The following is a 27,639-nucleotide window of genomic DNA, read 5'->3' on the forward strand; positions in this document are numbered from 1 at the left end:
TATCAATGAAAAATATAACAGCATTTGTAGCATCTTATTCTGAGGGATTGCATCCTTTTTAAAGTCACATGCTTACTGATCAAGATCAGAATCTTTTTTTTATTGCAATTGTATTGAGATATATTCACACACCATATAATCCATCCAAAGTATACAGTGGCTCACAATATCATCATATAGCTGCGTATTCATTATCACAATCAATTTTAGAACATTCTCATTACTCCAAAAATAAAATTAAAAAAAATACCTTAAACATCCCATACCTCTTATTCCCCCCATTATTTATTCATTTATTTTTGTTTTATTTTATTACTCATTTGCCCATGCACTAGTTAAAGGGAATGTCAGCCACAAGTTTTCACAATCACACAGGCTCATGAAAAAAGCTACATAGTTATAAAGTCATCATCAAGAATCCTGTCTACTGGACTACAATTCAACAGTGTCAGTTATTTCCTTCTAGCTATTCTAATAAACTAGAAACTGAAAAGGAATATCTATATAATGCATAAGAATAACCTCCAAAATGGCATCTTGTCTCTATTTGAAGTGTCTTAGCTACTGAACTTTATTTTGTTTTATTCCATTCAAGATCAGAATCTTTTAAACTTTGTACAATAAATTCCTAGTGTTCCACTACATCTCAATCCAATCTAAGTATTTAGACATAACTGATGCCAAATTAAACTGTATTTATCAAGCTTGGTTTTGACAAATACTGCAAGTTAAATAAGGCATGATGCTCAATTCTTTATTCATTCCTTGAGTTACAGAACTGAATGTGCCATCTTTCTCTTTCTCTTAACTTATAAACCATTTGTGATTATTTTTAAAAAGCTTATTTTAAAATGTAAGAAAACTTTCCAAGCAAGCATTTTCTCTCCTTGGGGAAAGGAATTTGTGTCTAGACAAGAGTAAATGGGCGTTTTCTGATTCTTTTAGAGAAATCATCATGAATGGAGTTAAGGTTTTTTTTTTTTTAAATTCCTCCTTCTAGGCAGTCCTTTTTCATCTTTCATCAAACAATTCAGCTCATGTGTTATGTATGGCCTTCTGGGACTTGAATTTGGTTTTGATGTTTGAAATGTACATTATAATTTTTCAAACATGAATTTATGAAAATGGCAGCTTTCAGGAACTCCCACAGAGGTAACAGATGACTATCTCTGACGAAAGGAAGTCCAAGGGTACACACAGGATGGAAGAATTGGGACTAGCTAGGATGACTCAAGTTTGTCTGGAGAGTTAGAAACAGTTGACAAATACTTACAAGGGAATAAGGAACAGAAAAAGCTTTTCTACTTTTGTCCTTGATCTCAGCTTCCAATGTGCAACATCTTCCAATTTGATTGAGCGTTACCAAGAGAAAGCTCACATAATGTTAGCATGTCTTTGATCTAATCAGAGTAAGATAAACTTAAATAAAGCATTTAGCACCAAATTTCGTAAAATGTTTGAGGACACTTTGTTCAAGATTCAGGTTTAGTCAATCAACTAGTATAAACTAAATAACTAAGGTGATATAAATTTGAGATACAAAGGAAATAGTTTCACAAGAATATTAAATTAAGCTGGGAGGTTTATTGGAAGGAGTATTTCATTTGAGTTAGGCAAATTGAGTTTGAGTCTTTCTCTTTTCTTTTCTTTTTTTTTTTTAACCTACATACTAGCTTTTTGGTAAAGTCTTTTTAACTTTTAAAGATTCTCTTTCCTCATGGTCAGATGGAAGTATAATATTTAACACTGACTTTTTTGGAAATCAAGATAAAAAAGACAGTTCTAGGAGTAAGTTTTTGAATCTTGTCCTGGGGACTGATTTCATTATTATTATTATTAAGAATGCTACACAATCACAAGGATGATGATCATACCAAAGAGAGAGAAGGGCATAAAACTGAGGAAGCTCTGTGTTCGAGATGAATCATACTAACTTCCCAATTTTCAGAGATGTGCCACTAATTGTTGCACTGTTTTCAGTTTATTTCCCCATCTCCCACCAGGTCTGCTTTTGAGTTCTGTGGTGGATAGTGGGATTGTGCCTCCTAGTATGACTTGAAGGACTCTTTATTTCCATCTGCCTGATGGAAATAAAGGAGAGTGTATGAATGGGTAGACGCAGAGGTTCACGGACTGAAGGCAACAATTACAGAAACATTACTGAGGGTCTTTTATGTATAAGGAGCCATGGTAAACATCTTATTGCATCCTAATTTGTAGTCAGTACCTTACATAAGGTAAGGACTATATCTGTTTTATTTTCCAATCTATTCCCAGTGCCTACAGTATTGCTTATATAATATATATACATATACAACATTACTTTTACATAAATATATATATATATATATACACACACATACAGAGAGAGAGAGAGAAAGAGGTAGATACAGATACATAGAAATATATAGATATAGAAATATGTATATAATTGTTTAATAAAGTTGATGAGTGTATTATATTTAAACTTACACTGTGAAGGTTGGCTATCATCATTTCTATTTTACATTTGAGCAAACTGTGGCTTAAATCAATTAAATAACTTGTATAAAATCATTTGCCAAGATTCAATTACACTTCTGCCTGGGTCCAATAAATATACCAGAAACCTAGACCAAATATAGCTGCTACAGTTGAACAGAAAGTTTAAGGTGCCCTGCTAAATATCTTTATAGATATTTTTACTGATGGCATAGCATACTAAATTAGTAATCTATTGCTGTGTAGCAAATCTACCCGAAACTTCAGTCCTTAACCTTGTGACCACTGGTTATCGCATAGCGTCTGTGGGACAGGAATCTGGGTCCCGAACTCTATCACAAGGCTGCAGTCTTCTCCCGAATCAAGCGGGGAGGAATCTGCTTCCAAACTCACTCATGGAGTTGTTGGAAGGCCTCAGTTCTCATTCATTGTTGGCCTGAGGGCCTCAGTTTCTTGAAGGCCATTGACCAGTGGCCAAGCTCAGTTATTTGACCTATGGGCCTTTCCATAAAGCAGCTCACAACATGTCCACTGGCTCTCATCAAGGCACGCAAGCAAGAAGGCAAAGAGAGGGCAAGCAAAATGTAAGCCAGAATCTTTTTGGAACCTAATCTCAGAGCTAACATCTCATCCCTTTTGCCATATTCTTTTGGTCAGAAGCTAGTCATTAAGTCCAGTCCACACTCAGGGTAAGGGGATTGCACAAGCGTGTGATTACTAGGAGGGGGTGATCATTGGGGGCCACCTCAGAGGCTGCCTGCCACACACATATAATTCTACAAGTGTTTAAAGACAGAAGAGAGAACAAGGGAATCAGTAAAACAATGAGGACAGAACATTGGTGTAGAATGTGTGCTCAAGTTCTAAATGATAGACTTAATCAAGGCATATTTACATCCTGGCACAATGGTCCAATTTCCTTGAACACAAATCAAGATGAAGCCATGCAGGGTGTGGCCAGGAGGGGACAGGAGAATGACTGAGCTAGCCATTGAGCAAGCAAAGGCCAAGATTGGTTCAGCGTTACTGGAGAGGTAAGACAATAGAGACGACAGTCAGAACCACGATTAGAAGCCATGTCTAATACCAGGGTCAGATGTGAAAGATCCAGTAATGCAGGAGAACCTCAGTGAGCACTTCAAGAAGATTCCACCCACCTGTGTACCTTGTAGGGAATTCTTCAAACTAAGGGTGTGGGTCTTTAAATTACGTAGATGAATAAAATGAGGTGGACTTATAGATCTATTTGATTACTTACTTCTTGCTCTATTGCCAGCTTCTATGGTTAATCCTTCTTCTTGTTTTTTGAGTAATGCCAAATATTTCAATGTGCCATACCATTAATTTAGTTTAGTCCATACTTCCCTACTTGTTATGATTTGAAACTTCGGATTCAAAAAGGCTTCCTAGGAACCGCATGTGCCTCATGTCTACCCAGTGCCTGGTAACAACCAGCCAGACTTTCCTTTGAGCAAATTCAAGCCTCCAGCTGTTTTGAACATTCTCTCATTTACACTTTACTCTCCCCAAACCTAGCATTTAACTTGGGGGGGGGGCACCTGAATAAAATCCCTTAACAGTGTTTCACAGAGGCCATTTTTGGGAGAAGAATGCCTTTGCCTGCAGAAAGAATAGCAGACAGCAACTTCCTGGTGTGGGGGATACTGGAACTACTCCATGGGTCCCTAAATTAATACTTTCTAGCTCTGGTTACTCTGATGACACCTAATTATTTATTCATTCCAACTGTGAAAATAGGAACTTGATAAGCATCTGTAGGAGGAAGCATGTTGTACAGATTCCTGTCCTAGATCAGGTAGCTGGCCACAACAGTCCATCCCAGTCTTGATATTTTATATCCTCGTATATTTGTTCAAATATTCTCATTTGCTCTTTTTTTTTTTTTTTAGCTTTCATTAGACTTATTCTTTTTCTAGAAGAAGGCCTTATCTTTTGTCTTCTTTCTACTGTTTTAGTAAAATTGGTTCAAGGAACACAAAACACAGAGTGTTTTGACTGACTGTTACCACCCGTGATCGGGAAACCCCTGTGCCTGCCAATGTGGTTGCTTGTCCCAGGTGACTAGTTCTCCCGGAAGGTGGTGGAAGTTCTTACTCGTGTGGCCCTGAAAAAATTCTGCTCTCAGGTTTCTGAAAGGTCTCTGGAGACCAAACCTTGAATGTCCACCAATAATTTTGTTAACATCGCATGAAGCTATTTAATAAAATTACTGACCCAATATGAAATGATGGGCAGAAGAAGAGAGAGACTCAGTATGTGAAATGTGATTCTGCTTACTTTGTTCCTGAAGTACTCGATGACAAATGATTTCTTCCCTACGGTCTTCACTCCCCATCCTTCTCCTCCCAACTCAATAGATTCTCTGTGCCAGAAGCCATGACAAGGGCTTAAGGGGAAAAGAATGAAGAGGTGACAGTCTTCACCTAAAGGGATTCATATGCAGAACAATTAACATTCAGAAATGTCAACAAGCATGCCTAATGCAGTGTAGTAAGTATTATAATAGTGCGTGCATGATTAAGATGCGATACGATGGGAAAGCAGAGAACTACCATTTTTGGGATGTCTGGGGATTAGCAGATGTGTTCCAGTGGCAGTTAGTTCTGAACTGGAGATTGAAGATTGAAGGGAGGAACATACATTTCAGTGTGAGAGAATAAATGATTCATGGACATGGTGGTATGGAAGACCATGTCATATTTGGAGACATACAAGTAATTTAGGCTAATTGGAACATTTGAGTATAAATAGGAATGAGCAAAAAGAGAGAGACAGACAGAAAGAGAGTAGCTAACTGGAACTATCAGGCAGGTGCCAGATTTTTATTTGCTTTTGCTTCTTGATAAAGAGATTTTATAGTTTCCCCCTCCATGATAGAAATCATTGGAGAGTTTTAAGCAGGGGCAGTGGGGTTGACTGGCTAATCATTTTCATTACCTCTAGTTACCCTTGGGATTTGCTGTTATGGTTGTCAGCAATCCTATTTGCAGCTGTAGCACAACTTCTTCCTTTTATGAGTTCACCCTTTGCTCTGAAATTCACCTTTGAAGTTTCTTAGGAGGATTCAGCCCAGAACTTTCTCACCTCCAGTTTAGGTATCTGATTTACACTAGAATGATATGACCTTGATTTTTATATGCATGCTTAACTCTGATTTCATTACTCCTGGAATATCATCGTATCATGGCCTTGTATGCACTCTGCATGCAAAAGTTTAGCTAGAATTTAAAAGCTTATATCCAACTTTGATCACCCTTTCAGGACATAAGCTCTTAAGAGCAATCCAGCATTTCTGGTAAATAACACTAAAGTGGTGCCTACATTTTTGGATGTAATTCAGAAAGCAGAAAGCAGCTTCTATTTATATAATCCTATATCAGAAACTCTGTTAATATATAATGTGCAAATCACAAAGGCAATGCCATGTTTCGTCCTAATTAGTCGGAAGCAGAAGCAGCATCATATTTGAAGTAGTTTGAGACTTTTTCTATCTCACTATTACTTTGAAGGTATTTAATTTCTCAGACACTAGTAAGGGGTTTGAAAAATTCATAGTAAAACTCACATTCTAGTTTCTGTCAAGATAGATCACATTGTTCCTATATTTTTGTTTTTTGATCTTATCACTCTTAAAGAAAACAATCTGGAGATCAAAAGGTACCTTGCTTAAAGAGCCGCACCAATTGGCCAAGCTCTAAATACTGAAGGCACCTTAGGAGAAGGGTGTGGAGAAGGATTTTTCTAAGGGTCAGACCCTGACAAACACTGACTTGTAGTAAAAAAAAAAAGGAGGTCTTGACAACAGCAGTAAATATGATCAATTGAATGCATTCAAGATCCAGGTTTTGCCAGCTTGAGGGGTACGATAAGGTTATTTGCATATTAAGACCCCCAATAAGCAGTGGGAATTCCACTTGCTCCCAACCCAGCTTTTTATTCCCTTGCAATGTGGGTGGTATTTTCTGTTAGATTCTCTTTTGATAAGACCAAACCAACAACACTTCTGTTTGTCCCCAAATCCCACCTCCCAAAGGAAAGATTCTTTACTCTCTGTAATGGAGCTGATAAAAATGGACTTCTCAAACTTGGATTTCAAACCAGCACTGGGCGTATTGAGAGCTCCATGGAGTCCCTCATGAAAACAGTCTCCAGATTCAAGCTCCCCACTCTCCTTATTGGGCTTCTGAATCAGTATCTGGAGGCGGGTGGAGACAGTCAGCCAGGAACTCCTGTACTTTCGTCCCCCACAACTCTTCCACAGGGTAGCCTTGCACAGACAAGATAAAGCAACACAACAACCCCATCCTCCCATTAGTCTCCAACAAGCAAAGTTGCATGTACGTGCTTGGAGACTGAGGCCAGTGCACTGGTTAACTCAGCTTTCCAGCTGGTAGCCCCTATCTCAGAGGCTGTTCAACAAATTGGTTTCTGAGTATGGGATCCAACTTTGTTTTTTCAGAGTCTTTATTCTGTAAGAAGAAGTACAACTTTGAGATTAAATCGCTGATCTCTTTTTAAATATTTGAATTATGAAAAGCTTTAAAGATAAAAAAGGAACCGAGACTAATATAACAGATACCCTCCTTCCTCCATGGTATGTAATAAATGTTAGTATTTTGCATTCTCTAATTTGCGTCTTTTTTGTTTTTTTTAAGAATTAAGATACAGTTGAGGCTACCTTAAAACCTCTACCAATCCCACACCTCTCCTTCCTGGCTCAAAGTTAACTGTTCTACTCAAGACAGCAAATACCCTTTCTGAACATGTTTAATAAATATGAATGTACACTTACATTTACACAGTACTCTTTAGTGTATTTTTAAATTTCTCACCAATGATACCTCTTTTCAGTTTGCTTTTCCCACTCAACAGTTTGACCTCACCTTACCGTATTGGCTGCCCCATGATTCAAGTTTATGGGACCATTTCGTCCCACTCCGATGTACCCAACTCCACCCCAAACCTGGCATGAACATCTCAATGGCTCCTCCCTGAGATGAAAGAGTCAGCAGGGACCTGTGGTTTAACCTATTGATAGAGCTTCTTTCACTCGTTTTTATTTTTATTCTCTAGGTCTTGTATAACTTCCTATTGTTAACTTTTAGAAGATGCAATCTAACAAGCAATAACTGTAACTATAGAGACACAAAAAAATTCTGCAACTCAGCCCTCCCAAATCAGTATCACTTTAGAACTTAGTATTTGGTCATGCCCTAGATAATGTCTCAATTCACTGGGTAAATGAAGCAATTTTGTCAAAGTGCTCACCAAAATGATGTGTACCCATTTGCACTGCCATCTGCAGCAGAAGGGTTCATTTTTTCCCCATGCTTTGTAAGATTAATTTTATTAGACTTTAATTTGTTTGATTATCCCAACAGGTGTGAAATAATATCTCATTGATTACATTTTAATTTTTCTGATCATTAGTGAAACCTAATATCTTGTCATGTACTTATGAAAAATAGGTTTCTTTTCTGTGAATTGCCTATTCTATTCTTTTGTCTATTTATCATTTTTTTCTTCTTGATTTGTTGTAATATTAATCCTGCATGAGTTTTTTCTTACTGATTTGTGGGAGTATTTATTCTATCTGCATGTAGGAGTACTAATCCTTCATCAGTTATATAATAGGTGCAAACCACTATGTATTGAATTGCTCTCTTATGATAGAATATAAATCTGTAAAATTATTGATGACAACAAATAGAATGAAATTAATATTATTCAGCATTTTAAGTAAGACAGGGAATTTGTAATTTCATTTAAGAAGGATGCTCATTTAAAAATGCCAAATACATACTAAAAACATATTCATGCTTAACAATGTCACTTTCAATTATCTAGATTATACAGTCGTATAAAAGAATTTATTCTCAACACAAATAGATACATGGAATGGCCTGTGTTTAATATAGGTAGCTTAAAAATAAAGTTTTTATTTGATTCAAATATTTACAACAATTCAGCTCAATATCCCCCAAATTCTTTTTTATCTAAAAGTAGGGTTCAAAAGTTCAGATGAAAGATTCAAATAAAAGAAAATATCAATCATGGAATTCACCCACAGACTGAAATTCACTCCAAGCGTGTTTCATTTTTTATAATTTTTGTTGAAAGAATGGCTACTTTGTTTTCTTCTAACCTAACCCCTGCTCTTTTTTTTTTTTTTTTTAATAGCATTTGATTTTTCCTGGTAGAAACACATTTTTTTTTCTGGGAATGTTTTATCTTGAATACTCTGACCCTAGAAAGTAAAGTAATTTAGTCAAATTTTTTACATCAGGGATTAAAATGGATGTTAAAGAATCCAGAGAGAATGAACACGAGTATAAAGATGAATCAGGCATAAAAGTTCAGAAATGGAAATAGATGAATGTTGTTTCTATTTTCTCGTCCTTATAAATGCAGTGAATTGTACTTTTGGCTTTCATTTGCCATACAACTTGATTATTATGAGATAACAGCTGAGAAAACTGTATTACAAAGCTTTGAGAATCAGTGAATCAGCAGCATTTTTTAAATAGCCAGTGGAAGGATTTCAGACACTCCACTAAGTTTACCTTCCAAAAACACCCAAGATTGTGTTCAGGAATAAAGAGGTGCCTGTAATTCAGAGAATTTTAGAAGCATCTTCTTTCACATCAAGATGGGCCTGGTAAAACTGAACAAAATAAAAGTTATTCTTAAGCCTATCAGTGTCCTCTTTCCATTGTCTTTTCTTTGGAGTGCCCTGTATCCTCCCACTTCTCCTCTCTTTCCCAGTCACCCCCTGTTAAGTCTTGCATTTCTGGCAAAAGTATAATGGATTTGGTTCACGTTTTTTGTTTGTTTGTTTGTTTTGCATAAGCAGGCACTGGGAATCGAACCTGGGTCTCTGGCATGGCCAGCTAGAATTCTGCCACTGAGCCACCATCATACTGCCCCATTTCATGCATACTTTAGAGTGAGTCTGCATAGATTAACATCTGCTTCTCACCAACTCTGACTTCACCTTCTCCTATGTGTTATTCATCCAGTATTTTGTCATGCCTTCTCCCATTGCATCCTGAGCCACAGGTTTAGAAGGATTACAAATTTTGGCCAAGTTTTCATGACTAGTAACTAGCAGAGGTGGAACTCAACTCAGTTTAGGATATGGTAAAATCTGTACCCCTAAACACTTTTATCACACTCCCTCGTGCAGGTTTGCAAAACTTTGGGGCAAACCATCAACACACATGATTTAACTCTTTGCTTCTCCTACTGAAGGTAAGTGGCACAAGAACCATTAAATCGGGCCCACCCCAGAGTGGACAGGTGGGCTTCTTCTTCCACTGGGCTGTGGGAATGGCCGGGTACCTGGGGCTGGAACCAGCGAGCATAAGACGAAGCCTGCCTGATTGACTGCTTTTCTCTGTTTAACCCAGTGATGCCGCGCTTTGCGGAACAGGTGGAGGTTGCCATTGAAGCCCTGAGCGCCAACGTCCCTCAACCATTTGAGGAGAACGAGTTCATCGACGCCTCCCGCCTGGTGTACGACGGCGTTCGGGACATCCGGAAGGCTGTGCTGATGATTCGGGTACGGGGCACCCCTGGGGCTCGCAGGCGACCTGGGCTTTCAGCAGGGGTCCAGGAGAACCACGTCTTTTTTTTTTTTTTTTTAATTGCTTAATTAACTCCTTACACTGTTTGTCGCCTCAAAGTAGTCAGACTAAGTGGACTTTTGGACTTAGAGAGGAATTGGGGCTCCCCATGGATCCAGATGGGCTCTAAATCCTCAATTGGATACCAGCTGAATGGAATCCCTTCCACGCTCCATTGGCTTCTCTTGCCAGCACTCCCTTCCCATCAGGATCGATGATCCAAGCGGGGGAAAGGAATGGCGATTACCCAGATTATAGTGTGTATAAGAATAATAATAATCGTTGTTATTATTATTGAAATACAAAAGTGTAACATAATGACATTTTCCTTGTAAAAGAAAAAACTAGGATATTATAGATAAGACTAGGGAGCCTTGAAGCCAATTTTCCCTGCTGCCCCCACCCCGCTCTCTTCCTATCCTCAGACTTCTATCATTGGGCAGGTTTGAGACTTGCAAACTGCTGTCTGAGTAATTACATATGGACACAGACCTAGAAAATATATAATATAGTTGATCTTTAAACCCCTGTAGTATCATTTGCATGTTGCTTTTAGGACACACGGTTTATCTCATTCTGTGTAACTGCCCCACAGTGTTCCATCGCAAGAGGTTTTTCCTGTGTGCAGTTTAGCACAGAGTTTTCGAATGCTTTTCTTAGTCACAGAACTTTTTCTTCAATTAAGTTGCATATGCAAAAGCACAATTTATGATCCAGGTAAATTTATGGTTATTACAATTGAAGCAGGGATGGGTCTTCTGCTGTGCTAATCCCTAGAGCTTGTGGCTATACAAAAGAAATACATGAGCCACATTTGCAATTTGAAATTTTCTAGTAGACACATTAAAAAGAAATACATGCAAGTGATTTTTATATGCCTTATTTACCCAAATGTTTCCAAAATATTATCATTTCAACATAGGGCACTAGCCAAATTTTGAGTGCTCAGAAGCAACACATAGCAGGATGGGATGAGGTGGCCTTAGACTGGATCTGTTCCCTCACTTCCAACCTCCTAAGTTGTCCTCAAGGCAACTATGAAACCTCGAGGTATATTGCTGAGCACAGTTTGGAAACTCTCCTCGCAGGGTGATCGTTGAGCCTTTAAACCAACAAAACCAATACCCAGTACCCAGAAGAGAGAAAAAAAAAAAAAAACACTTCAAAACAACAGTGACAAGCTAATTCATTTTTGAGGGGTGTGATCCCTCAAGTATTTCAAGATAGATCTATGATATATTATTCTCCTTGGATAATACATCTCTAGGTCCTTCCAGGGCTCCCTATATGGTGACAGTTATCCTCCAAATCCTTCTATCCCCTGACTCATTAAATCTGCCCATTGTCATCTTCTACTATGGAATCCAGAGCACAATACAATGCTCCGAGCATCACCAGAAAGGGTCTTTCTTTCACTGTCTTTGACCTCCATCCTTCTTCTGAAACATCCACCCAACTCCTTCACTTGGGAGCTCAAATAGCATCTTCTGATCTTTTTGTTTTTAAGTTAGCTTGACTATTTTCACCTTAAATATAAATCTTTCTTTCCTAATAAGTCTATGACCAATTTGAAGCAACTGGGACATTCTGTAAATTGTATCATGCCATACCAACTATATTTAACAACATGGAGTTCAGATTTGGAATTCTGGAACTGTCAGCTTAAGCTCCTCTTCTTCTAACTTGGTCATTTTATACCTGTCAAACTCACCATCTTTCAAGGCCTGGCTCAAATGTTCTTTCTCCAAATTTTCTGACTCAGAATTAATGACCTTATCTTTTAACCAACCATAACTGTTTCTGCTCGTGAGATAGTATTTATTACACAATTTCCTTTTATGTCTGCTACATTCTCTAGTTTGCAAATTGTTGGAAAGTGAAGACTGTCTTTTTCTTCTCTCACTAGGGTGCTTTGTTGGAAACAATGCTTGAAAGTCTGTTTCTCTTTTCCGTGTGTGTGTGTGTGCATGTGTGTGTTTGTGAGAGAGATGGGGGGAGGGAGAGAAAGAGAGAGAGTGACAGACAGACATACAGACAGACCCAGGACAATGACAAACAGAAAAGAGATGAGGATTGGAGGGAAGGGAAAGAACTGATAGTCAGCCTTTTAAGTCTGTAACAAATTACATCATTTTTTCCTATTACCTACTAACTTGTGAAATAAGGTAATAGACCATGAGAGTTATGTTTTCAAAGCATTTGGCACTAAATTCCTCTATAATCCTCGAGACATATTCCCTCTTTTGCCATTTTTCTGCTTTGTTAGCCTTCACATTTTGTGACAACCATTCATCTGGGAGGTTGGGGAAGTTTATAGCCGTCATTCATTTATTCATTCATGGGCTGTAAGAAAGCATAATTTTAGATAAAATGTCATATCTTAGTTATATGAAGTGTCATTCCTCCATCCTGACATTTCAAGTGAATTGATCAGATGGATTTCACACTTAAAATTTAGAAAGAAGAAATGTGCAAACTGTTATTTTTAAAATCCTCCATTCGGCACACAAATGCATTCATTTTTTACTTAATTCTTTGGTTTTCTTTCTTAGTCTAATGATTAAGTATACCATTAAAAAAAATCCATTGTACAACGTCCCGAAGAAAGACAAGTAGAGCTGTTCTCTTTCCAGCACACCTGACCATGTCCCCTTAACTCTGAAAGTGTTGATTTTACTTTGAAAAGAAATCTCTCTGTGTCTCTTTTCTCTCTTAATCTTTCTCTCTCTCATTTGCTCTCACTCTTGCTTTCTCTCTCTTTCTTGTTCCGTTTCAGGAATAAATGCAGAAAAGACCTTGAAGGGTCAAATTCTCCATCTCTTTGCCTCTAGGCAATCAATGCATATTTAATGGTGATGCAGGTATCTAAGCCCTCCAGGATAGCTCCAGGCAGCTCTCTGAAGTAGACAAAACTGTCCTTCAATATTCCAGCCTTACCTCTCAGACTCTACTTCTGTCCTGGAGCTGATCCATGCTATCTGTCTTGCCATGAGACTGTTATTTTGTCCCACTTCTTGCCAAGGCTTGCCCTTTCTATATGTCAGCTCCAAGGGAGAATTCTGACTCTTCAAGTCAGTTTAAAAAAGGAATAAATGAATCTAGCAGACCAACATATATTGAAGACACAAAAGATTCAATATGTAGTGTTGCAAATTAAGATAGTTGAGTAGGGTAAGCAGGATATTGACTTAACGTTAAAAGATCTGTATCCAACACATTGGTAGGTGCTTCTCATAAGAATGACCTGGAAAAAATATGCAGTGATGTTTATACACTCAACTTCTGTAATTAGAACCCATTCATTTGATTATATATGTAATTTTGAGAACAGAACAGAGAAATGGTAGTACCTGAGACAAGAGTTAGACACAGATCGCTAGCTAAACCTGTGGTTCTCAAACTGCAGACAAGGTACCTGAAGCATTGCCATCATATTGTTGTGGGTGTAATGCCCTAGAAGGGGCCACAATTAATAGGTTCTGAAGAAGTATGTTCTTTCTTCAATTCACTGGCTGACGCTTATTTTTATACATTGGTTAATTATATAACAGATTTTGTTAAATAAATTAACGATACTTTCAACATTTCAGGTATAGAAAATAAAGGTCTGAAAAGAATTTAGAAGCTACTTGTGTGTCAAAATTCATTTCCCCACTACAGATCCTCATTTTCCAGTTTGTCTATGCAGTTTTCTAAGGTCCCTGGTTTTGTTTCTTTAGGTCAGTTAACCTGAAATAAATTAGCACAATTTAAAAGATTTTTTAGGTATCCAATCTTGGTCATTGATTTATGCAGTATTTGCTGAATGTTCCCTAGATGTCTCACACTGTTTTAGGTGTGCCTTGAATACAGTGATGAACAAAGCATACAAAAGTCCCTGTCCCCATGGACCTTATCTCCTGTGGGTGGAAGACAGAGATGAAGTCAGAGCTATGGAGAAAACTGAGGCAGAGAAAGTACAGGAGTCAGTGAGGATTTTATGAAGAGTGATCACTTGCCAGGTGGCACTGGAGAAGAGACTTGGTTAAAGGAGGAGGGAGCTATCCATCAGGTGTTTGGAAAGAGTGATCCAAGCAGAGGAAACAAGCGCAGAGGCTCTAGTTGGGAGCTAGTCTTAAAGGCCTGAGGGCCTCTGCTATTAAACAGAATGAGAAAGAGGAGAACCACTGGAGGGTTCTGAGCAGAGAATACTGTGATCCAACTTAGATTTTACAGAGACCAACGGGCTATGCTGTTAAGAAAAGACACCTTGGGGCAAGGCAGAAACAGGGAGTTCAGTTGCAGGCCTCCAAAGTAATCCAGCTGAGGGATGGCTTGGCCAGTCAATTCTGACTGGGGAAATTTTGTTCCCTGTTGGTTTAGGAGATCTGTGATTCCTTTTTCTAATCTTCAGCCCATTCCAGTGTTGCAGGGCTCTGTTGGGAAATCCATCCACAGATATCACCAGACTCCCTTGCGGCAGTTGCCAACCCCTATTCTCATCATCCTACTCCCAATGAAGCTCGCGTATACATTTGAGTCTTTCTTTTAAATGATCCCTATTACATTGAACCCACATGTACAAGAGAAACGATTCTAAATCCTTTAGCCTCTCCTTATTTTACTTCTTTTCAGAGGCTGTTATAGATGAGAGTGAACACTTGACTAAGAAGCAGAGAGCTGGTGGCTCAATTCTGTTGGGCAATTGAACTGGTGGACCCTGGAAAAGTCTCATGATCTCTCTATAGAGAACTGTTGGAGCATAACTGCTAATAGGAGCATGTTCAGCTCATAAGCTCTTATGGGAGAGGGATTTTAGAGGCCTAATAATCTAATTGTCCCATTTTATACATGATTCACTTTCACAACCCAACACCTAGTAGTAGAACCAGGGAACCAGAAATAGAACCAAATGCCTTTTATTTATTTGTTTCCCTGGGAACACAAAAAAGCAGAATTGAGACTTCTTGTCCCTCTGTCTCCAGCTTCCATTCCAGTGAATGACACTAGTTATCAATTCCTTCACTCTACACCATCTAATGACATAAGTCTAATCATCCCCAGGCCCATTGGCAGGCCTGCTCTATTTTTCCATGTCTGTTAATGGAGAACCTTGACCAGCTGAAAAATAACAAATAACACTGAGGCTTTTAAGAAGGAGTAACTCAAAAAATAGCAGCATGAGTAGGAGACACATTTACATGCAATTAGCAAACTGCACATGCACAGAACTATTTATATGGATGACTTGGATGGGTTTACTGCATGTTTAAGGCCCAAGAAAATATTTTAAGCTCACCCATTTGCCTGGTGGTATTCATGATTCGTGATGTTTAACAGCATGGGCTCTGGAACCCTCCATTTATTTGTTCTCCAGCTCTGCCACTTGCTAGGTGTGAGAACTTGGAAAATTTACCTAACTGCTGTGAGCCTGATTACACATTTATAAGTGGGGATCAAGTGTGTTTCATTAGCTTGCTATAAGGATGAAATGATCTTGTGGTTAGGATCTTCTCACAAGGATTAAATGAGATTCTTTAGCTGAGTATGTGGTCCATGGCAAAATGGTTTCTATTACTACTATTATGATTATGATTATTGTGATTAATTTTGGTGTACATTTTCTTATAAAGCCCAATGATTATCATCATTATTTAATATTTTTTGAATTCTTTTTTTTTACTGTTTACAAAGGATTTGCATATACTTTTGAACCTAGGAGTCTTGAGAGGCTAGCAGAGCAAATAGCAATTATCATCTCCATTTTATGAGAGAGAAGACAGAGAAGCAGAGAATCGCAGTGATTTGCAAAATCACACAACATGTGAGTGGCAAAGCCAAGCTGGAAATATTCAGGTCTCCTCAGTCCATGTTCAGGGTTTAATTTTTTGGTTTTTAATTTTTCATTATTTCAATTCCTGAGCCAAGCTCATCATTTTGGCCATATGATGCCAGGTTGAGTTTGCTGTTGACTCATCTACTAAATGCACAGATCACTGGAATGTTTGGACAATATGCTATGGACACTGTCATATTCTGCTTCTTTTCCACTGAATGAAGTTTTATTTTATTTGTCTGTCCATCTTTGAAGAACTCATGATGAAAAGTGCTTGTAATCTCATCATCTTTATTACTTAGGACTTTGAAATCTTGTCAGCAGGACTTACCTACTTGCTGTGATTGTCCCTCAATACATTCCAGGAGAGAGGAGTGATGAGAACATTGTCTCTGTTCACAATGAAAATACAACCAGTTATTTGAACCAGGTTCTGGCCACCCCACCCCTGCTGTAATTACTAAAGTATGGGAACAAAACCTCTTTCTTCTTTCTTTCAATGTTCCTATGAAAGAAAATGTCGATGACTGAGTGAATATTAATATGGTTGATGGTGAAAGAAAAGGAAAAACAAGAGGGATGTGTCAAAGCTTGGAAAATTACTAGGCATAATGTGACATTGGGATGAAGGAGCCCATTTTATGCCTGTCTGGCCAATCTCAAGGCTTCATCAATAACCACACCTGATTAATTGCAGTGAGGCGGCCAAGGAAACCAAGAGAATAAAAATACACCCTTTCTGATGGGGAAAAGTCATTATAAGTAATGCTGTGGTATGTTCCTTCCTTTTACAAGATGAAACCCTGGGAGATAGTGCCTCTGTGCACCAGAAGGCAGCTGGTGGATAGCTGTCAACCTTCAGGTTAATGACAGTTGAGCTGAGAATCTCACCCTGATGCACTGTCTTTCCCTTGTGCGCCATCCTGGTCAGCCTTTGAATCCACCCTCCCAGAGTCAACAGAGTGTGACGCTTTAGAGTACAACCTTCAAAATGCCTGAGTTAGAAGGCTGTGAGCAAGGTATAGCCTCTCATACCTCAGTTTCTTATGTATAAAATGGAGAAAAAAGTTTCTACAGTGTAGACACTATTTTTGAGGACTATTTTGAGGAGTACATGAGTGAGTGCATGAAAAGTGCTTAGAGAAAACTGTGGCAGGCATATGGTAAGCCCTTAATAATACATGATATTTCTATGATTATTGTCCTTACAGATGAGGTGGGTTCTCTCTTCCTGGGTTTATTTGTTCATTCTTAACTTTTCCCCAACACTGACTTCCAGATGGAGAAAGATCTTGACACTACTCAATTTGAAGCCATTCCATAGCTCCACTTCTTGCCTACTTGTGATGCAAAAAAAATAAATAAATAAACAACACAAAAATAATGAGGAATAGTGTGCTTTGAGTTAGAAAAACTTGGGTCCAAGTTCTGTTTCTGTTGCTAGTGCAAGGACATCAACTTCACTTAACCTGCGTATTCTCATCTCTAAACAGGGAATGATCCTTATTTCACTGTGCTGTTTTGAGTTTCATTGGTCTGATGCATGAAGGTTATTTAATTCTCAATGGGTGTACACTAATTAGTAACTTCACTTAAAAAAATTTCTGTTGATAAGTCAATTATAAAGTCAAACATTTTTGAAATGCCTACTATGTCTCTGACACTCTACACAGAGCATGTTACTTAAATCTTCAAACAGTCATGCGGACAGCTTCTGTTATCAACATTAATTCAAAGATGAGGAAATAGAAGCTATGAGTAGTGAGGCAATTTGCTCAATGTCATGAGGGGCACGTTCATATGTGGACAGTCTTAGCTCCACTTTATTATATGGCTTGGAGACCAAATCAGATATCTCATCAAGTCTAGCCACTGGCCTAGAGATGGTCAGTCCTTTGTTTATTGAGACAAAAAAGAGATGGAATAGAGAAGAATGGTCGATATGGAAGAATTATAGCTGTAGCTTTTATTGATGATGATAGTTTTCTACTTTACTACAGGCTTGTGACTAGAAATAATATGTGGATAAAAATTTTCTTGAAATTGGAGAGCATGTCATTTTTTTTTTAGCTCGCTGCACGTACAGGAGGCAATAATAATCAAAATTCAGTTTTCAAAAGAGATCAGTTAGGGCAGCTTGAGTTTTCTGAGTCTATGGCAGCCAATATCTACCCACAGAACTAAGCCTACACTTAAGAATCTTACGAGCTTTGTTTCCTGGGGCCTGTTTAGTTTTCGCAACAATGAAGTATTTGTATGAGAGTGAAGGTTTACCAATTTGAAACATGTTAATTTCCCCCTTTTTCCATAGACCCCAGAAGAGCTAGAGGATGATTCTGACTTTGAACAGGAAGACTATGATGTGCGCAGCCGGACAAGTGTCCAGACAGAGGATGACCAGCTCATTGCAGGGCAGAGTGCACGGGTGAGTGGAAACCAGGACACAGGGGCTGTGTTCACCAAACAGGCTTGAAGGGATTTCTGGATTCCCAGGACCTGAGACCCCAGCGGTTCATGGCTTAGAAATCTGTGTTTTTATCTGTGGTTGTTTATACTAGTTCACATTTTACACAGTTGAAATACTCACCACTGCTCCTGATTCCTCCCAGCTCTCCTCTTTCTCCATTACTCAAAACATAGCAGCCACACCAGATCAAACTCTATGTGTATGCTGGGTTTTCTTTGGGTGTTGGGAGTTGTGATTAGATAGTTAAAGAGCTGAGGGTCTCAGAAATGCCCAAATTTTGGATTGTCAAACATAACACAGAGCATTAGAATAACAATAACACAAGAGCAATGACTAATGGAGATCCCGAGTACTACTTTATTACTATGGCTCCATGCCCCAGTGTAGGTTCTCTGATGAATAGAACTGCATCTTGTGACGTTGGTTCAAAGCCATCAGAGAAGAGATCATTTTTTTTCTCCCCATAATGCCTCCCCATGGCCAGAATAATAGCTCTAAATCTCCTTATGATGTGATAGAAACAGAAATTATAGAGACACATACTGAAAATGTGCCAGCTCTGGCATGGAGAGAGTACCAGCTCTGCCTGATGGTTGGATGTTCTGTAATACCATCCACAGGCAGAAGTGGTCAAAGAGCATTCTGGAATCTGAGCAGCCAAGATAGGTGGCAGAAGATAAAATGCCCAGGGCTTGCAAAAAATGGTGAGATTCTCCTCACTTTAAAGGCTCAGTGTCCTTAGGCTAAGAACAAAACATAGTAAAACTGAGTAGTAGAGAGTCTAATGCTCTGTGTTATGTTTGCTTAGAAAAGCTATATATGAAGTTGAGAAACAAGTGGAAACATAGGACAGCATTGGGGAAACCTAAAAAATCTCTGGAGTAAGAATTGTGAAAGAACTTTTAACCTTTACAGGATTGGTGGAGGTAAAGAGGGTGAAGAAACTCAAGGGAACTAAACACGGTCCTTTTTTTTTGCCTAGAAAAGAAAAAAAAGCCTAATCTTTAACTTTATGGCAGAGTTCAAAGACACCACTCAAGTGAAATTGGAGTACTTATGAAGAAGAGATTTCTCTCTGAGTTCAAGAGGTTACCTAAGGCCATCAGAGACCTTAAGAACTGAAATTCTTTGACCTGGCGATGAGGGAGTAAAAAGTTGAATTAAAAAATAATACTAATTAAACACTAGGACTACAGAAGAAATAGCCAATCAGAGGTTAAAGAAGACTCAAAGGGGGCTGACAAAGCCTTAAGTCAAAAAAAGTAAAAAAAATCTTTTATGCTTACTAAAACCTGTTTTCTCTTATGTGCTTCATGTCCTGATATTCTTGCCCAACAATCAAATGATCCAGAAGATATACATGTGTAAGAATTCGAGAGTTTTTCCACGCAAAGGAGGACTCCAAGAGACGTTCTCTCATGCAACACGCAAGGGGTTTATTTACCACACATGCGTGGGGCTCACTGAACACGCAGGAACAGAGAACCCCTAGCCTGGGTTTGGGGAAGCTTTTTAAGGGGGAGGAGGAGGGGGGTGGGGGTCGAGCATGGGTCACAGGTGTTGCTTCATGCAAGAAGCAGGTAACGATCATTTTCACAACAAGCATTTCTGGTGCAAGGAGTCATGGGGGTTGGGAGAGGCAGATAACCACCCCGGAAGGTCCCGAGTTGTTTTTCTTAGCCTGATGGGGCCCATAACTCTTTCCTTTATAATCCTTAACTCACACCAAATGCATAGTAGTGAATATAAAATGACACAAATCCTTTTGCTAGATATTTCTATCATTCAGAAGCTAAAATACATGTAAATAGCTAAATTAGGCAAGAAAAGTTAGCTACTGTTAAGTTTTATAAAATCCTTCTTTACATAAGAAAAGTTAGCTACTGTTAAGCTTTATAAAATCCTTCTTTACCTAAGAAAAATTAGCTACTGTTAAGCTTTATAAAATCCTTCTTTACACATGGACATTGATAACAGAAATGTGAGGGTACATTATAGATGCATTGATTTTTTTTTTTAATTTCAGCCAGATCTGATCTTGAATTATAAATGGTAAACTAAGGTTGATTAATTATTGCTTAATTAATTCCTTCTGATCATGTCACAATTATAATAAAAAAGTACATAAAGGGGCACAGAACCCCATATTTTGAAAACTCCTTTCAGTTTCTATTTTATTCCCCAGAAATGATTATAAACTGGAAGTTCATTAAGATGAGAATCTTTTGAGCTTGTTGGCATAATGTAAAGTAATCAATTAATCGAATCAATTTATCTTCAAAAACAAATAAAACCAGCACATTGATGTCAATGGCAAAGGTAGAGTTTGATTAATGCATCCAAACCTTAATCAATTCAAAGTCAATTTGATTGACTGACTGCAACTCCGTGTAGATAAAGCCCGGCATCCATTGACTGGTTTTCTCAAAGACTGAAAAAAGTGGTACAAACCTTATCTTGCTTTGTAATCACCATCTTGTCAAAATGACTTATTTGGTCCTACCTTTTAGAAGGAAAATCAGAGTCTGAGAATCCTTTCACTTCGTGTATCCTATGTGTATTGGCTAACAAGTCAGTGTGATTGGAGACAAAAGTCAGGTGACTCTGGTTTCACTGTCTATGATTACTTCACCCTATTGTCCTTTTTGAAAGATTTTTCAGCATGAATTATGTATATGGTCTAAGACAGAAAGAAAAAAATACTTCTATAATCTGGTACTTGTTGGTTTGTCTTTGAAGCCCCATCTGGCTGCATGATTAACTTGCAGCAGGCAGCATTATTGAGTCAATGAATTCTAGCCTGTAATTATTTGATGACAAATCAGAGACATCAGATTATGCTGTTAAGTTGGAAATAGATGGATGCATTGAGTTGCTGAGATGACAGATGGTCGTACTTTTGACCAGCAAAGTGTGTTAACTTGGTCAAAATCATGAAGGAGGCAAAAGTAATCTTTGAATGAAATAGTTGCTCTTTCCAGCAGCCAGTTCTTCCCTGTTGGTCTTATTTTGTGCCCTCATTCACAGAAATTCTTTCTTCCAGAAAAATGGTAAATTAATCTCAAAAAAAGGTTAAGTAGGAAAAAGTCTTTTCATATACCCCCCAGCTTTCTCTCAAATTCTGAAATTAGAGTTTCCTATTTCCCTTATATGCCACCATCTGCTCCTTGTCTACAGTAATATTTTAACCAAGAGTCAGAGAGAGAGCAAGAGAAATGGATGGTGGTGACCTGAGAAAAGGTAGATGTGATCATACCCTTTGAGCCTAGACATGGTGTCTTAAAACCTGTCCCTCCATGGGTTGACATAGCTAAAATTGGTCCATGATAACTCTTGGGCACTTAACCTTTGTGACAGATGTATAATTTGGAGTCACACAGACTTCATTTTAAACCTGGGTTCTGATGGGCTGTATTTTCTTAACCTCAATACCTCATCCCCTTGTACAGATAAAGGGGCATACTGCCTTCCATCTCTTGATGTCTTCAAGGGAACTGCATCATAATGAATTGCAGGGCTTGGTAACTAGGTAATGATTAAGTTGATGTTAAAGACCATGAGACAACAATGATGATGATTGTAGCTTGAGGAGGTTGTCTTTAGGAGGCTATTCAAAGCATTTAACCTGAAAGAGCTGAACAATTTAGGCAATCATGAGAGTTTTTGCCTGAATTAATGAGTCAATTACCTCAATTTTCCAATTGACTTCACAGCCTGAAACTGATAAGAGTCAAAGGACCCACTCCTTAGCTACGTATATTTATTATCCTGCCTTAAAACCAAGAGAGCAGAAAGGGACACTTTTACTTTTAGTCCCTCTGTTCATTAATTATAAACATTCTTGTAGCTAAAACCTTAATGTTAAACTTTTGCTCTGTTTAAGAAAATGGTCCTTGTCAATTTGAAGGCCTGTAGACTTCAAAAGTCATTTTTCTCCTTAGGATTGGAAAAACAATCATATCAAAAGCACCTTGAGATCTAGGTTGAGAAGCAAGTTCTGGGCTATTTAGGGGTTATTGGCTTGTATCAATGATTTGCATATTCATTTAATAGGTAGAGTTTATAAAATTAATCACAGAAACGGCTAGCTGTTCAGAAGGAAGTCTAGGAAGCTGCATGGAGGATAGGATAACCAACTGTGCTTGGCTAACGTGAATAGAAGAAGGAGGAGCTCTTTGATCGCCCATGGTGATCGCATCACACAGACAGAAGAACTGATTTGTCTGTCTCCTTTCTTTTTGGTCATGGAAGTCACTATTCACATCTTCCCTTAGTTTGAGGGAATGAACAATTACCTTTTAGGTATTTTGTATTCAATTCCACTTGAATGTAGCCAGCTCCTTTTTCTTTTTCTCTCTTTTTTTCCTAGCCTGTATGGCTTTAATGTGTTAACATTTCAAACTGCTGAGTTACATTGATAAGACCTAATTAAAACTCATGTGTCGAATTTTAATTTGATTAACTTGCAAATTTCACAGTTTGTGATCTACTGTTTATAGATAACCTTTTTGGAAATTCCAGATTCAGAAAAGGTCAATTATGAATTTTTAAAAGCCAAGAGCATTTTAAGCATATTTAGGAAAAGACTTCGGCTCATTGATGGCAACATAAGCAGGAGAAAATGTAAGGACGGCCAAGTCACACACCATTAGGTGCCTTACGTGGGTTGAGCATCCCTAGCATCAAAATAACATCTTCCTTTGCAAATCTGCTTTGAAGGGGCCAGGTCCTTTTCAAAATTGTGTCCTTAGAAGATTTTCATCAGTTCTGATAACTTCTCTTGAAGTATGTTGATGTAGTGATTGGAAAAAATGTCTCAAACCGTCATTCTAAAGTTGTTTATTCAGCCTCCACTCTGGGCAAGATGGCACAGTCTGTATGGTAAGGAAGCTTCATGGAGAAGTTTGAGGGCTGGGTAAGTGTAGGAATTAATTAGAGAGTAAAGCAAGACAGTTAACATTCAATGCTAAATTGTACTCTGGAAACTCGAGTGCTGTAGTTGACAGAGAAGTATGCCCTATGAAGCACAAATTAACCCTTTTGGGATGATGAAAGTTTCATTGCTTTCCACCTGGAGATTGAATATAAAGTCCAGAGGTCTGTAGATGGTTTTATAGATTCTTTTATGGAAAAGCACCTAGTAAATGCTTTAAAGGACTCTGGTTTATGACCTGCCAGGACTAAGTAAAACATGACTAACTCTTTGATATGAGGCGGATAAATGTATCTAGGACAACATTAGGTCATCAGACAAGGATGCTGCAGAGGAAAAAACGTGGATATTCAATTTCCACAAATCCAAGCCTATTTCAAATGCAGTCGTCTAACTGTCTTGTTATTAATACAATATTGCAATTTGAGTTTATAGCACTCTTTTTAAATTTTAAACATACTTTAAAACACAGTTTATAAAACTACTTTTAAAATAATTTTCAAAACATAGTATTTTAAATAGTTTAACTATGGTGTTTGCACCAGTTTAGCTTTTCAGAAATATATTGTAATTTTGTGCATATACGTATGCAAATGCAGGCACTCATATACTATATAAAGTGACACACCTGCACATATGGGTATTAATAGACATGGTTGTCTTTTGTAAGAAGATATAGCACCTGGGAAGCTGCTAGTCCAAGGACATCTTTATGCAAATCAGACAAAAGGCACCTCATTCTCTGAGCACATGAAGCCCCATTACCAGGGCATGTAGCCTGGTGGGTTGTGGTTGCAATTTCAGGGACTGTCCCCACTGGGCCAGGGGCCATTATGCAATGCATCACCTGCATGACTATGCATGCAGTTCAGTCTTGCACAGTGCTTAAGAATGACATTAGCAGACCTGTGTTTGAATTTTATTTCTGCAGCTTATTAGTTGTTTGACAATGAAAATCTAATTAAATTCTGCAGGCCTGGATTTCCTCATTAGTATGATGGGCACAATAATAGTATTTATTTTGTAGAAAGATGGAGTTGATTAAAATATATGATAATGATAAACACAGGGCTCCTAGTCTAACACCTGGCATACACCCTTTCTCTTTTCATGGCAACTGAATAAGCTGGAGGGGTAACTGGAAAGGAAAACTTACAGCAGCAGAGATAATCTAAGCTCACAATAATTCCATGCATGCTTACTTAAATTTTTTTTTTGACAAAGCACTTTGACATTTATTTAATTTGCTGTTCACCATGAACTTTGAAAGTAATTATTTAGTGTTCTATATTATATCCAAAAAAATTAAGGATCCAATCAATGTGGAGATGACATCTTAAGTCAGTATGAGAGTGTGATCAGGCCCAATTTTTCTGAACTCCTGTCTACTGATCTTTCCATTAGATCTCAGCTGCCCCTGCCTCCCCCAAACCTTTCAGTCCCACTGGGATGAGATTTACAATGTAGGAGGCAGTTTTCTTAATTTACTTGTTCATGACAAAAAGCGAAAGGACGCCAATATAATGCTCTCTGTGTCTCTCTTCTGGAGAATGTGTTTATCCCAGAGCCTGTTGGTGGTGCTGAGCTACCTGTCCACATGCTACTGTCATTGGAGTTGTGGCTCATGATTCTGTGCAGATGCAATGAGAGATCAGGTCACACATTTTGCTCTGTGTCTGCTACATAACAGGTATTTAACAAATAGTTCTTCCTGTGTAAATTCCTCTACCTGCATACTCTTGAAAATCAACTTTTTCTTCCTACTTCTACATTTTCCCATGACAACTCCTCTGCTTAAATACTCCATGGCAGTAGAGGGAGCTATGGACATGGTATGGTTTCCATGGAGGAAATGGAAGTCTGAGGATTGGCATGCTTTCCCTGCAAATGCTCTGGGGAGGGCGTTTTGTTTGGCATCTTCCTATGGACTCCTTCCTTTAACGTGAGAAAATCTTCTACCTCACCCCACTGAGATCTCAGATATGGCTTAGAATTCCTCTCATTCCCTGCAACAGAAGGTCTTTTTTTCTCTTTTCTTTTTTCTTTTTCCCAAACATATTTCAGTGCTGAAAGAGGTACGTTCTTTCATCTGGTAAGAATTTGCAGATACCAAATATAAAAATTGTCAAGAATAGATTCTTTTGAACAAACATATGCCATCAAAGTGACAGAGAAGTTCTGTTATTGTGGTCGTGCGTGTACCTTTGGATGTCTCTGTATTTTCGTTTGTGGGGGTAGGGGCAGGGGAAATGTGGGGGCCTTACCAGCCAGTATTCTTGGCATTACCAGGATGGGGACAGAGTACTTCCAGAATGTGGAACAACCCATAGCCTTCTCTTTTTCTAGCTCTGCCGTTCACAGAGACAGAGTCAACCCATAGTTTGCAGTACCTTTGTCACCATTAGTCACGCTTTTTTTTTTGTTTGTTTGTTTCCCACACAGGCCATCATGGCGCAACTACCGCAAGAGGAGAAGGCAAAAATAGCTGAGCAGGTGGAGATATTCCACCAAGAGAAAAGCAAACTGGATGCCGAAGTGGCCAAATGGGACGACAGTGGCAATGACATCATTGTGCTGGCCAAGCAGATGTGTATGATCATGATGGAAATGACAGACTTCACAAGGTGAGGCCTGGACCAGGGAGTTGGAGATTTCCTCATTAAATTCAGGAGTACAGCAATGCCTATTAGCATGTGAAATCCTGCTAAAAAGTTTAACTACTGCATCAAAGTAAGGTAAGAGTATTATACAATTTACATGCCTAAGTCAAAGAGATCTGGAGCTAACTTCTAACAGATACATTCTGTTGGTCAAGGAAAACAGGTGCGTTTTGTAGTGATTATTGTTCTAATGATTCTAAGTCAGTGGATGGATGACCTCTTTGGTCCCTGCTAATGTACAATGTGTTTAAATATTTTTTGGAAGATAAAGTGAACAATGTCTGTGTGTATATATATGTACACATGGAATTATACATGTGGAGGTATATGTGTATATATATGTACAGATGGAATTATACATCTCATTTGATATTATACATGGAATATCAAATGAGAACTAGTGATCTAGCATGCATTTCAGCTCACATTGTGCCTTTATGAATGAAGAATCACATACAACCACCTAAGATTCTGTAATTTTGACCAGGAAATAAAAATTGTCTATATGTTATTCTCTTTTGCTCTGAGCAGTGCTTTTGACAAATCGAGAAACTAGTCACAGTTTTATCAGGAACCTTTCCTTCAGCAGAAGTTGCTATTTCTGCCATGATATTTTGGTCTCCTCTAACAGAAAGGCCACATCTCTACCCTACCTACTACACAGAGGACCAACTAATGGAGAGCAAAACTCAATGAATAGATGCCTAGATTTTGAGTCAGGCTGTCAGGTGATTTGGGGTAGGTCATTTAATGTCTCTCTATTTTTATTTGCAACATGAGGACATCTTATCAATTTCATATGATATTTCTAAAGAACAGGGAGTTACTGCAAATGTACCTTATGCTGCCACACAAATGTAAGCTATTTGCATTACGTATTTTTTCTGGAACACACACTTGCATATGCATACATAAAGATATTCGAGTGATTCAGCATGTTATTTGTTATTGGAACTATGTAAGATAAATGGCAATGTCAAGAGATCACCTTGTGGGTGACAATTTTTTTTAAATGGTTGCTGAACACTTTACTAAAAAAAGACAAGAACTGATTATAGGTTATAATAAAATATGTAACACTTCTGCCTCATCCCCTTTACCCTTTGCCTCTGGCTGGTGTATATTAGTGACACTTCTTGGCCCTTTCTCCAAATATCTTTAAATTGTTTTTGACTTCAGTGGGATGACTTTAGTGTCATGAGGGTGCTAGTGACCTTTGAGACTTTTAAATGTCATTGTATTCATTAGAAGTTTGCATTTGTCCATTTGGTTGTTAGTCTGGTGACTTTACAGATTTATTTCACAAAAAATAAAAGTAGCTAAAAACAGTCTAAGTCATCATTCAAGTCTGAATTTCCTACAAATCAGACTATCAGAGCAGCTTCTTCTGTCACTGCTTTTCAAGGCTTGTGATGACTTAATTTTCTTGTTTTCAACATTGTATTAGGACTTTATCTTGCGGATATTATGCAATCCATTAATAATATCAGTTGAACAAATAATCACATTAGTTTAAAGTGAATAATGAACCTCGTTGTGTTGCTAGTTCAAATCAAGAGAACATTTTATAACGTTCTGGATTATATGTAACAGCAGTCAAGGAAGAGAGATTTATTTGTGGGGTCTTGTTAGATGAT

General features: G+C 38.2%; 1 protein-coding gene across 13 annotated transcripts in view; it reads left to right on the forward strand.

Moving 5' to 3' along the window:
• Positions 1-27,639, forward strand: part of CTNNA2 (catenin alpha 2) — a 1,185,776-nt gene that overhangs the window by 1,109,460 nt on the left and 48,677 nt on the right. For all 13 annotated transcript variants that reach the window (XM_077134716.1, XM_077134704.1, XM_077134705.1 and 10 more), the window contains 3 exons: positions 9,912-10,063; positions 18,254-18,367; positions 25,785-25,966. In XM_077134716.1, coding sequence (XP_076990831.1) covers positions 9,912-10,063; positions 18,254-18,367; positions 25,785-25,966 — 448 coding nt within the window. The remainder of the gene's footprint in view (positions 1-9,911; positions 10,064-18,253; positions 18,368-25,784; positions 25,967-27,639) is intronic.

This window comes from Tamandua tetradactyla, chromosome 17 (genome assembly GCF_023851605.1).
Source record: "Tamandua tetradactyla isolate mTamTet1 chromosome 17, mTamTet1.pri, whole genome shotgun sequence".
Lineage (NCBI taxonomy): Eukaryota > Metazoa > Chordata > Mammalia > Pilosa > Myrmecophagidae > Tamandua > Tamandua tetradactyla.